A 12248-nucleotide genomic window follows, 5' to 3' on the forward strand; every position below is an offset into this window, starting at 1 on the left:
GGATTACAGATATGTGGGTGGTAGGGTGGCTGACCTAGTTTCTGGTATTATAACTTTGTTGCCTTGAATTTCTAGCCAAGTAATGGATTTTCTGGGTAGCTTAGCTTAATTACAGTAATTTGACATAATTTATTTATGGTCTGTAGGTTAAGATGAAGATCTAAGAGCTATCACTTGAACCTCAAGCCAATTTTTCTTGATCCCTTCATAGCCCCTAAGCTAAGTTTGGCATAACAGGTAAGACGTTAAAGTTAAGGAGCTAGCTCTTCACATCTTCCATCTTTGTTAGCATACTTGTTCAAAATACCCTGTCCAACAGGCTGGTAATATTAGATACCAAATTCCTTTCCTTTTTAATATCACAATGACTTCCTAATGATTCTTCCCTACCCTGCCAAAGAACTCTCCATTGTAACAAATAAATGCAATCAAACAAAAAAAAAAATCAGCATATTGTTCCCATCTAAAAATATACATTTCATTCCACACCTCTAGTATATTATATCTCTCTCTGGAGAAGCAGAAAATATCTTTCATTATGGATCTTCTGAACTGACACAAATATTCCCAAATGATAAAAGGTAATGTATCTACAAATAAATTTTCAGGTATCTCATCCTTGCCCAGGGATGGCCCTGGGTTCTCGAAAGTTATAATGGAAGATCATAAACTCTGACAGGGTCTATCATGCTGGAAAGGCTCTGGGATATAATTTTCCACAACAGACTATAACTCCTTTCCAAAAGCCAAGCTAAGTATGAAAGACTACACAGCAGTATGCAAGCCATTTGGCAGAACAAAATCAGTGATGGTTTAACTTTGCTCTAGGCATGACCAAATTTAGATGGTATCAGCATGACCCCTGAACTGTTTGGGTAGGGGAATATCTACAGATCTATATTCTGGAGAATGATAGGAGAGGATCATGATGGCCAACACTCCTGCTACGGTCTGAGAAAATTAAATTTAAATATTTTTTTTTCCTTTAGGCTATCTTGCTCCAATACTCTCAGGAATTTCTGAAACTTCAGCATATGTTGAAACTAAGACCACTGGAGTTAATTGGGGCTCCCAGGTATCTAGAACTCCAAGGAAAGGAATGAGGGCCTATGGAAGTGTAAGTTTGCTCCACCCTAGTCTTTAGATTCCAACAAGGTCCCCTCTCCATCCCTACTGAATGTAATTCTATCCTGCTAATCTCTCCCCCCAGGCAGATGGAAGATTCAGATCATATAACATGTATGAGCTTCCGAGTTCTTGACTAAATTTTCACCTCTTTCTGCCTGCCTGCTGACAGCCCATCCCTTCTAGATACTCTGTCTTGCTTCAGTTTCCTTTGTACATCTTTCTTCTGTTTCTCTGCCTGACTGAATATGTTTTCTCTGTCATCTGTGGGAATAATAACTAAGATGTCTCTATGCCTAGAAAGTCATCTCTCCCTTACCTCCACCTCCACAGAACCCCTGGCTTCCATTCACAGCTCAGTACATGTGCTGCTTTCTTCAGGAAGTCTTTCCTGAACCTCATACTTATCAATGTTTTTTTCGCTTCAAATGATCATGTCTTCCTATCCCGAGCACCAATTGCAACACATGCACAAGGTAGCCATTTAATAAATTCATGCTGGATTGGAAGCTACCAGATGATCTACTCCTATAGATGGCAATAAGGGGCAGTGGGAGGAGCCTTGGATTTGGAGACAGAGAACCTGAGTCTGAATCTTACTTCTGTCCTTTATGACCTGTAGGATTTGGGGCCAGTCACTTAACCTCTCTATGCTTCCATTCCCTCATCAAGGGCAGCTGGTGGTACAGTGGACAGAGCACTGGGCCTGGAGTCAAGAAGACCTGAGTTCAAATCCTTCCTTAGACACAAGCTGTGTAAGCCTGGGCAAGTCACTTAACTTCTGTTTGCCTCAGTTTCCTCATCTGTAAAATGAGGATAACAAAAGCATCTCTCTCCTAGAGCTGTTGTGAAAATCAAATGACATAATAATTGCAAAGCACTAAACACTGCCTGGCACATAGTAAACGTTATATAAACATTAGCTATTATCGTCACTATTTCCCATAAAATGAGATTAGATCAGATGTCTTCTAGGGTCCCCTCTAGCTCTAAATCTGATTCCCTGAGCCTCTCCTCCCTCACTCTGGTCTCCCCTTCTGACTCTTGGCCTAGGGCAAAAGTTTCCAGTTATTCAGCCACTTGATAAATTTCATGACAACCCATTTTGAAATTAAAAAAACACTAACTCCCCCCCAAAAAAGCCTTTTCACTTCTACTTCTGCACTGAAAGTTGTCAGAATGGTAGAGAAAGAAGCAAAAGGTGTTAAAAATCACAGTATTTTCAAACCATCTGTAAACACTAAATGACCTACAACTAGAAGATCTAGAGCATATCAATCTCAGCCTTCTTGATGTATGGAAAAATAGAAGATAAAAAGAAGATGCAAATAATTAAAAAGATGGCTCACAGGTTCTCTTTGGAGACACAAATAAAGGAGTTGTCAGAGCTGGTTTTCTCATATTTCCAAGGCCAACAAGAAACATCATTTCATTAGATGGCAACTTCAAATTGCAATGCACATGATAAGCATTTGCAAGAAGAGCAACGTAAAAACGGCACCCTGTGTACTAAACATCCGCAGCAGTCAGTGAAGAGGTAAAGAAATGATATGAAGAAGTCAGTAAGATCCTTCAAGCTAAATCAACAAGTACTTTAGAGTGCCCTGAGACTTCACAAAGGTCGCATAAGACATGGCAGCAAATATATACTATATATAAATGTATATTTAAAACATACATACACACATATATGCACATATCACACACACACACACACACACACACAATTTATATAGGGCAGCTCGATGGCACAGTGGATAGAGTTCCGGGCCTGGAGTCTAGAAGACTCATCTTCACAAGTTCAAAACTGACCTCAGACATTTACTAGCTGTGACCTTGCTTGCTTCAGTTTCCTCATCTGTAAAATAAGCTGGAGAAGGAAACGGCAAACCAGTATCTTTGCCAAGAAAAGGCCAAATGGGGTCACAAAAAGTCAGACACAACTGAAACCACTAAACCACAACAACAGCATATGTGTATACATGTAAATGTGCATGTATGCATCTGTGTACGTGCATATACTGGAAAACATGATTCAGGAGTAAGAAAGGAAAACCAAAGACTTATAAACCACACAGAATCCTCATTCCTGTATACCCATGGATACTTTCTTCAAGAAGAATATCAAACAACACTGTGCCCCCAAAAGTGACACTGATGGTAGCTTCTTACTGCTATGGAAATCATTCCTGAATCAGCTGTCTGTGTACCATTAGACCACTGACTTCCTACAGCAAAGATCAAAAGCAAATTAGAATACAAATGTGTCTCCTATCTTCTCAATTGAGGCAATTCTAACCTAATCTACTTAAACAAACCATTGGTGAGGAAGAAAGAAAAAGGAAGGAAGGAAAGATGGAAGGAAGGAAGAAAGGAAGGGAGAGAGGGAGGGAGGGAGGGAGGGAGGGAGGAAGGAAGGAAGGAAGGAAGGAAGGAAGGAAGGAAGGAAGGAAGGAAGGAAGGAAGGGAGGGAGGGAGGAAGGAAGGGAGGAAGGGAGGAAATAATAAAATATAGAATTCAAAAGCATTTTAAGGTTTACAAAGTGCTCTACAGACATTATTTCATTTAAGCCACTCAATAACTGTATAAAGTCAATATTACAAGTAACTGATCACATGTGGGTAAGTGGAAAGAGTCAAAGAAAATCCCAAGATTTCAAACCTGGGAGACTAAGTGAAACGTAGTACTAAAGACAGGTAGGAAAGCCAGAAGGAAAGCTGGACTTAGGTAAGAAAATAACCATAGTTTTTGACAGACTGAGTTTGAGTTCTGAAGTGCTGGTATTTTGTGTTTTGTTTTTTTAAGTCAAAGTTATTAAAGAAAACTAGGATACATGGGGGCATGTTTTTAACCTTTAAGACTGCTGTAAAGGAAAATAACCATTCCACAACATACATATTCAAACTCCCAATGAGTTTAGCAATTCTTATATTCTTTTTTTTAATTGAGGTACTTACTGTGATGCCAGAAGATCTGCAGCAAACATTTCATTTTTACAGAGAACATGTAACCCCTAGAAAGATCCCCAAGGATATTACAATAGCTGCCAAGACAACAGCCTTCCTGACCATCAGAGAGAGAGACCTAGAATCCACCATCTGCTGTTGGAAGATCTTCTCAGATGCACATTTCGTAAAAAAAAAAAGAAAAAAACCAGTGGCATAATAAGTAGCTCTGTGCCAGCAGCAAAGTGCCATGTGTTTATTTCTTAGAAACAGGTACCAAGCCCAGCAGACAAATATTTTAGAATTTAGAACCTAATCACTCTCCCTATTATTTTCTTGTCATATACAAAATAAGGAGAATACCGTATCACATATTTCTCCTGGCATTGCCCAGAGACCCTGCAAATTACGTCTCAGTAACTGAATCAATCCGGTGAGGATGTATCTCTAGACCTGACTCAAAAAAGGACAATCCTAATGGGAAAAAATCAAATAACGAAGCAAGTCGGTACTGTAGGAAACACTACCCATGTCAAACCTATTACTTTACAATATACCACACTTTAAGAAGATACAATAGCCAATGGCTAATCAAAACATTTAAAAGTCATTTGAAAGTATTATTGCGTAAAAACCTAATCATTTACCTCTTTGACTGAGAATTCCTTCAGGTCTAAATATCTCTGGAGTCTCAAAGGCAAAAATGCAGTCACTCTCATGCACGGTTTCCAGATCATCCGTGTCACAAAAGGAGCGATGGAAGCCATCATAGTACATTTCCGTTAACACAATCTAAAAACAGGAGAAATGGAAATGGTTAGACAACCATAGAGTTAGTCAGAAATTGACCTCTCAATTCTACTAGGAAGCAGAGCCACAAAAATCTTCGCGAGTTGGCAGAGAAGCATCTTTGAAAGAACTCACAGTAAAAGAACACACAGTTCCACAAACCATTTCTTCAATGAGCACAATTTAGAAGGGAAAAATCCCTAGGCACTTTTAAGAAAATGCTGGCATGGTGTACTCTAATTTCAGGATGTGTACATTGCTCTAAAGTAATATGGTCATAGAATTTTAGAGTTGGAAGAAACCTCAGAGCCCACCTAGGCCAATAAGTTAATTTGGGAGAATGGGGGGCATGGGAGGAGCAGTAGAAGCCTCAATGGCTAAATACTTTGCCTAAGGTTACACAGCTGGTTAGTGACAGAGGTGAGATTTAAAACCAGGTCTCCTAATTTCTACATCTAGTGATCTTTTTGCTATACTATGCGGTTTCCTCAGGGTTATATGTATCATTTGTGGGAAAGTATTCAGTCAGGTATCCTTCACCGGAAAGGAGGATAATCAGAAATCAAGGAGGGCAAACCTGGTGATACACCACCCATATCCAAGGGTTACTGGGGTATGAGAGAGTCATTAGAATTCCCACTCAATCAGGCTAAGAGTTTCTCAGTTGGGGATGGCTGGTTCTCACCCATCCCCATGTTAAAAAATCTTCTCTCTTAACTACAGAACCTCTGAACTTGGTAGACAGGAGAAGGATTAAGGGAAATAACTTTAAAAGAACATTATTTTCATCATTACAACCTTGCATCTGAAAATCTATAATTCTACAACCTTAGAGAAACTAAGAAATTATTATGTTAAGGCAATAATCGGCACTCATGGTGTTTGCCTTATCACAATTACTTCTCAAATGAAGTCCCATGAGATCAGGGTGCAAAACATTTTTATTATCAAACTGACGACAACATGGTTTCCAGAAACTCTCAGGGAAAAGGAAGTTTAAAACTTGACGTATCTTAGTAAATCCTAAAATGGAAATATTTCTCAGGAGAAGCAATGTAGTATCATGGTAAGAAATGTTTTTTTGAAGTCAGAAGACCCAAGCTTACATCCCAGTTCTTAGCCTTTGTGAGTCTCAGTTTCCCTTCTGTAAAATGAGGCTTAGACTTGTGTGACCTGCATCACAGAAATTTTGTCAGAAAGTACTTAGTAAATCTCAAATAAGAAACTATTATTGAAATCAGAGCAGTAAATGCTTATGAACTACATCCAAAGGACGTGTTTAGTTAAAAACAGGCTAAAACTAGTTTGATTCGATTTAAAGAGACTACTACATGGAAGATTTACATAAAAAGCATTGACAATTTCCATTTATTTGTCTCCACCTAAAAAGGTCAAGGAATTCTGATCCAAATTATCAGTTCAAGTACTTGGCTAAAGAGAAAAGCATTCAACCGTAATGAGTGATAGTAGGCTTCCCCTACAACCACCACTCTTTACCAATTTGAAAACTGATTTGCTTTAGCTATTGGGTGAATCACTAGGCAATATATAAGAAACAAGCCTGTTTGTTGGCTAACATTGGGATAATACTTTTATTGATTTCATATCTCCTTGAGAATAAACAAGAATGATTATAAAGTAATTTGGACTCATTAGGAGTTTTTGTTTCCATATTCCCAGGAGACTTTTAGACTTTGGTAAAACCTGTAACAAAATCTCTCATCTTGTTTATATTTCTTCAAAAGATGTGGGGGGGAGGGTGTATGTAACTAAAACAAACAAAAAATAAGATATTGGTCAACATCGTCTTGAAATATCCCTCCCCCAATGATGTAGTGATTTTTTTAAAAATCCATTTCTATATTGGGCATAAAAATACTTAAAAATACTAAAATAATACTAACCACTTAACTGAGGGGTGACAGATTAAAAGAAATTTCAGGCACATGGGCAATGTTCCTCCTTACCTGATCAGTAGGGATCTTAGTTTCCACAGACACTGCTTCCCGAAGCTTAGCTACAGTCCCAGACAGAGGCACAGCCACCCCGATTCTCATGCAGTGAGAGCATTTTCCTTGATACACGACTGTGACATAGAGAGGCCTGCACAGATCAAAGTTGAGTCTTTCCTTTAGGCAGGTTGTTCACATTTCAGCTAACACCTATAATAAACAAATCTGACCTGAGCTGACTCAATGGTGAATCTACCTCCAGACCACTTACTATTTGCAAACCAAACAGAGTAACTTCTTTGGATCTAGATAGTTCAAATAATGGTTTGACCTCAAGAAAAGGTATTCTACAAAGACTGATTTTACTAATAGGATAGTATACAAAAGGGAGCCACCGATTCCACTAGACACCAGTGTCTCCCCTCTACCTGATAGAAATTGCTTCACAGTTGCTTCACTTTGTAGGTATTTTGTATTTATTTCTAAGTGTATGTGTTGTTTCCTCAACAGGGTTATGATTCCTGGGGGCAGGCAATGATTCATTTTTGTCTTTTTATCCCCAGCATCAAGCATACCACCTAGAACACAGTAGAAGATTAACAAATGTTTGGCCAACTGACTGGCCATGGTCTTCTCCACTCGACAGACAACATGCCCAGCAAGGACTAATTGAACAGAATAGCTTCCAGCCCTCATGTAACTACCACCAAGATCTGTACACCCTGTAAATGTAGAGAAATAATTCTTCAAGGGTTTATTAAAGAATGTCTTAACTTAGTCCAGAACCCTGTTTCTTGTGCTGTATTCTCCTGGCCAACGTCAGTATTGGGGAAGGGAGAAAGACGGACGACACACTACATAAACAGTCTTGGTGAAATCAGCTCCATTCTTACCTTGTGTGGGGCAGAGGAATGGGCAAGGAGATGCAGAGGAAAGGATCAAAAGTGTTACTCTGCTTCTGGCAATGAGGACAAGTCAGAGAAGATCTTCAAAAACAAAAGCATGAGACAGAGCAACATTGTTAGAACTTAGTCCCAGTACGCAGAAGATCCCCTTTCATTAAGCAGTCAAAAAGGGGGAGGGGGGGGACAGTAATGAAAACACTCTTATTCTAGGGTTTTAGTTTTTCTAAATCAGATATGATTTAATATTATTTATTATGTCAGATATATATGATATATATCAGATATGAGCAAAAGCACACATATGTATAATAAATCTTTCATAGAAACTCAGTAACTATAACACTAGGTCACTATTCATCAAATATCATCACATAAAATTACTATGATGTCAAAATTCAAATGTTTAAAAGGAGGGACAGGGAAGGGAATCAAGAAAACCAACTCTGTTTTTACATGTAGCTAAGCCACACAGAACACTGTTCATAAACATTTGTGAGATATTCCTCCCTATCAGATGGTATCTCTCCCTTCTCCAAAGTATTTTGTTGTGCCTCTATCTTCTGGCACTTAAACTATAATTATTCATGTATTTGGCTTATCTCTCCTATGAGATTAACTCCCCAAAGGCAGAGATGCGGGTTACAGCTCTTTCTTTCTCACAGCAGCCTCTCCATTCCACCAGCAAAGCCCTGCCTGTAGTAAGCATTTAATAATGATGAACAAAATTGATCTAATATTGAAATTATTCCACTCCTCAGAAATTCAACAATAATGGTCCAGAGCTTTAGATATTTTGGAAATATTCAAATCAATTTTACCTTCAAACCAAAGATCTCCAAGAAAGAAGAGGTAAGATTGTATTCATCTACAATTCTACAAAGGAAGTCAGATCCAATAAGAATGGGAAGCCCACAAGAATGAAATTTTGATGATACGGATACAAAATACTTCCAATAAACAAAGGAAGGGGAGAGGTACTAGACATGCATGTGACTACACAAGTTACTTACTGATTAAATCAGATAAGTTTAAAAAGATATGTATGGAAGATGGAAGCATGAGTAGATAAATTAACATGGAAAACAGTACAATACTATGAGAATAATATCAGCATGCTAAACCACAGAAGATGAGTTTTATCATGAATTCTAAAGACAAAAGAAGGATATTTTTAAAAGATTCATGGAAAGCAGGAAGATACCCAGAGAAGCAGTAGGAATTCCGTTCTGGGGAGATGAGACAATGATGATAAACTACTGACAAAAGGTATGAACAGTAAACTTTTATTTTGTTTCTGTTTCCTCTGTCAAATAAAATGGATTTCAAGCTAGGAAAATCATTCAAACCATAGGCCAGTGAACTTAAAGTCAATTTCCTAGAAAAATTCTAGTATGTGTTATTAAGATGATGAATTATGGGGCATTTAGAAAGGAAAAAAGGTGATCCCTGAAGGCCAGCATAGCTTCATCAAAAAAGGGGCATGCCAGATCAACATTATCTCTTTTTTTGTTTTGTTTTGGGTTTTTTGGGCAGTGCTACTAGACTGGCAAATCAAGGAAATTCCATAAACATAGTATGCTTGAATTTTAGCAGGTACTGTATAAAGTCTCTCAGACTATTGTGAATAAGATGGACTAAATGAAAGTAAAGATAGATGATTTCAGAACTGAATAAATGGCTGGGCCAAAAAAAAAACAGTCATTCATGGTTCAAAGTCAACTCAGAGGGAGTGTTCTTGTAGAGCTCCCAAAGGGTTCTGTCCTTAAGGCATGCTTACCAAATTTGAACATAACACAAAAGGGTAGGGCAGAAAGAGTCTGGTAAAGATGCAAAAAGAGATCAATAAGCTATAAGGGTATACCAAATCTCCTAAGATTTAATAGGGATTAATATAAATCTGACATTGGCTCAAAGAAAACAATCCCAAGCACAAGATGGGAAAGATATAGCTATGTAATAGCTCTCATTTAAAAAAAAAGGAAGGAAAGAAGAAAAGGAAAGGAAAAGAAACAAAGAAAAGAAAAAGACCTGTGATCTGTAAGGAATGATGGAAGGGATAGTTTCAGAGAAAACTTAGAAGACTTTTATGAACTGATACAGAGTAGGCAATTATTTTATACAGTAACAATGACATGATAAACATATTTGAAAGCCTTAAGAACTTTGATCAATATAACAGCCAACCATAATTCCAAGGAACTAATAATTAAGCATGCTATCTATGTTCTACCAAAGAGGTGATATTCTTAGGGTACAGAATGACATATTTTCTGGACATGGCCAATGTGGGTGTTTGTTTGGAACATGTATATCTGTTACAGGGTATTGTTTTGTTTCTTAATGGAGAAAGTGGATGAGAAAATAGATTTTTTGGCTCACTGAAATAAATTAAATTTAAAAAATTTTAAAGACCTGGGCGGTTTAATAGACTCAGTCAAGAATACAATGTCAAAAAAAATCAAATTCAATCTTATGCCATATTGGGAGAAAAATAGTGTCCAGGATGAAGGACATAATAATCATGCTATATTTTGCCCTAAAATACCATAATCAGGTTCCTAAATGCTGGAGGATCTAGAGAGAAGGGTGACTAGGATGATAAGTCAACTCAGAACCAAAAACATGTCATAAAAGGATTTGTTTGGAGGAACTGGAGATGTTGGCTTCTCTCCAGGCAGGAAAAAAAACTTAAGAAAGACATGATAACTTCCTTTCAATATATGATAGGTTGTCATGTAGAAAAGGGATTAGCTTTGTTTTGCTTGGCTTTGTAAGAAAAAACTATGAGTAGAAGTTGCTGAAAAGTAGGCTTTGGCTAGATATAATGGGAAAACTTGCTGACAGTCTGCAGTTGTCCAAACTTGGAATATGCTAACTTAGGGGAAAGTTTTCTATCAGTGGAGTCTTCAGGACTGAGCTAGGAGCAACTAGGTGGCACAGTGGATATAGTATCAGCCCTGGAGTCTGGAAGAACTGAGTTCAAATTTGGCCTCAGACACTTACTAGTTGTGTGAGCCTGGGCAAGTCACTTAACCCCACTTGCCTCCAAAAAAAAAAAAAAAAGACTGGGCTAGATAATCTTGCTGGGAACATTGTAAAGGGAATTTCTTGTCAGGCACAGGTTTAACTAAATGACCTGAAATTCTTTCCACCTACAAGATTCCATAATTATAAGTCAAAACTAGGAAACAAGTAACTAGTGATTAATAATAAAAAAAGACCACGAGTAGCTCACAAATAAATAATTTAGGAAGAAGTAAAGAAACAACTTTTAAGATTAGTCTTTTCTCCTAGAAGGACTTAGTTTCAATCATTAGAAACACAGTAACTTCCTTAAGACAGAGTATCAGTAAATCCACACATCGGAGAAGTTCTTCATTCCAGGCATGAATGATGTTCCAGACTCTCTATTCTAGTTTTCATGGTGGTGAAAAGCTACTTGTGAAAGGAAGGGAAGTTGCCTCAGGCAGTCGATTCCTTCTCCTCTTCCCAGTAAGAAGCTAATTTGGGGGCAGAGAGGAACAGTCGCCTGAAGTAGCCATCAAACAACATTCCCACAGATATTCCACCAATTTAAAATTTGTTGGTAAGTGCCAAACTTCCCTTAAGGAAGAAAAAATTAGTTGGTAGTGTAAACATCAGTTACTCCCTAACTTCCTATATTAGATCACCAGGTAACTGAGGGAAGATTCCCCAACAGAGAGGAAGATAGAAGCCTAGTTTACAAAATAGTATAACATATGTGCTATGTAACAAAGTAATTTCCCCATTTTCCCCAGTAGTCCATTATTAACAAAATATTGAGGATCTTAATGTAACTCAACTGAAAGAAAAGTCCTGTATTTTTCACTTCTTCATTTCATCAATCTCTATGGTGGATTATTTCGTTATTTATCTATTAACATTTCATGATACAATGATATTTTAATAATCATTATAATATTTTAAATATATAGCACTTTTATTATTTACAAAGCACATTTATCTAATTTATGAGATATATTTAAATGCACAAATTTTACGAAAACATTATGTGGATATTTTCAGTCTTAGTTATTGAACTTGCTGTTTGCTGTAGGATTTTGTTTATGGCAGGGGAGACCCCACAGTGAGAACTAAGGAATGACAAGTGCTCAAGTTAAAAGATTAGAAGAGAGCAGTAAGTGGAACAAGACCTGAACCAGAATCTCCAAAGTAAACCAGGTTATTTTCAAAGCTAAGAGGAAAAGACAAAAAGGCTTAAAAGAACAAAACAAACAAAATAATCAGATCTACAAACAACAAATCACTGTATGTGCACTAAGGAAATGTGTCAACATTTCACAGATAGAAACCTGTCTTAAATAAAAGATTATTTCTATGGCCAAGGCAGCATCTTCTACTAATGTTAATTTGATATGTATCCATATGTATGTGTGTACAAATATAAATATATATTTATAACTGTAGCTGTACTTATATTCATATGCATATGTACATGCAGATAAAGCCAGCAATTGATACATTCTATCCAAACTCCCTCCTCAAAGAA

The 12248-nt window shown here is 37.4% G+C and overlaps 1 protein-coding gene across 1 annotated transcript in view; it reads right to left on the reverse strand.

The window, feature by feature from the left end:
* Positions 1-12248, reverse strand: part of USP31 (ubiquitin specific peptidase 31) — a 122499-nt gene that overhangs the window by 54636 nt on the left and 55615 nt on the right. Inside the window, exons 4-6 of the mRNA XM_072607218.1 lie at positions 7706-7798; positions 6828-6963; positions 4719-4863 (exon numbers count right to left, since the gene is read on the reverse strand). Coding sequence (XP_072463319.1) covers positions 4719-4863; positions 6828-6963; positions 7706-7798 — 374 coding nt within the window. The remainder of the gene's footprint in view (positions 1-4718; positions 4864-6827; positions 6964-7705; positions 7799-12248) is intronic.

The sequence above is a fragment of the Notamacropus eugenii genome, chromosome 1 (genome assembly GCF_028372415.1).
Source record: "Notamacropus eugenii isolate mMacEug1 chromosome 1, mMacEug1.pri_v2, whole genome shotgun sequence".
Lineage (NCBI taxonomy): Eukaryota > Metazoa > Chordata > Mammalia > Diprotodontia > Macropodidae > Notamacropus > Notamacropus eugenii.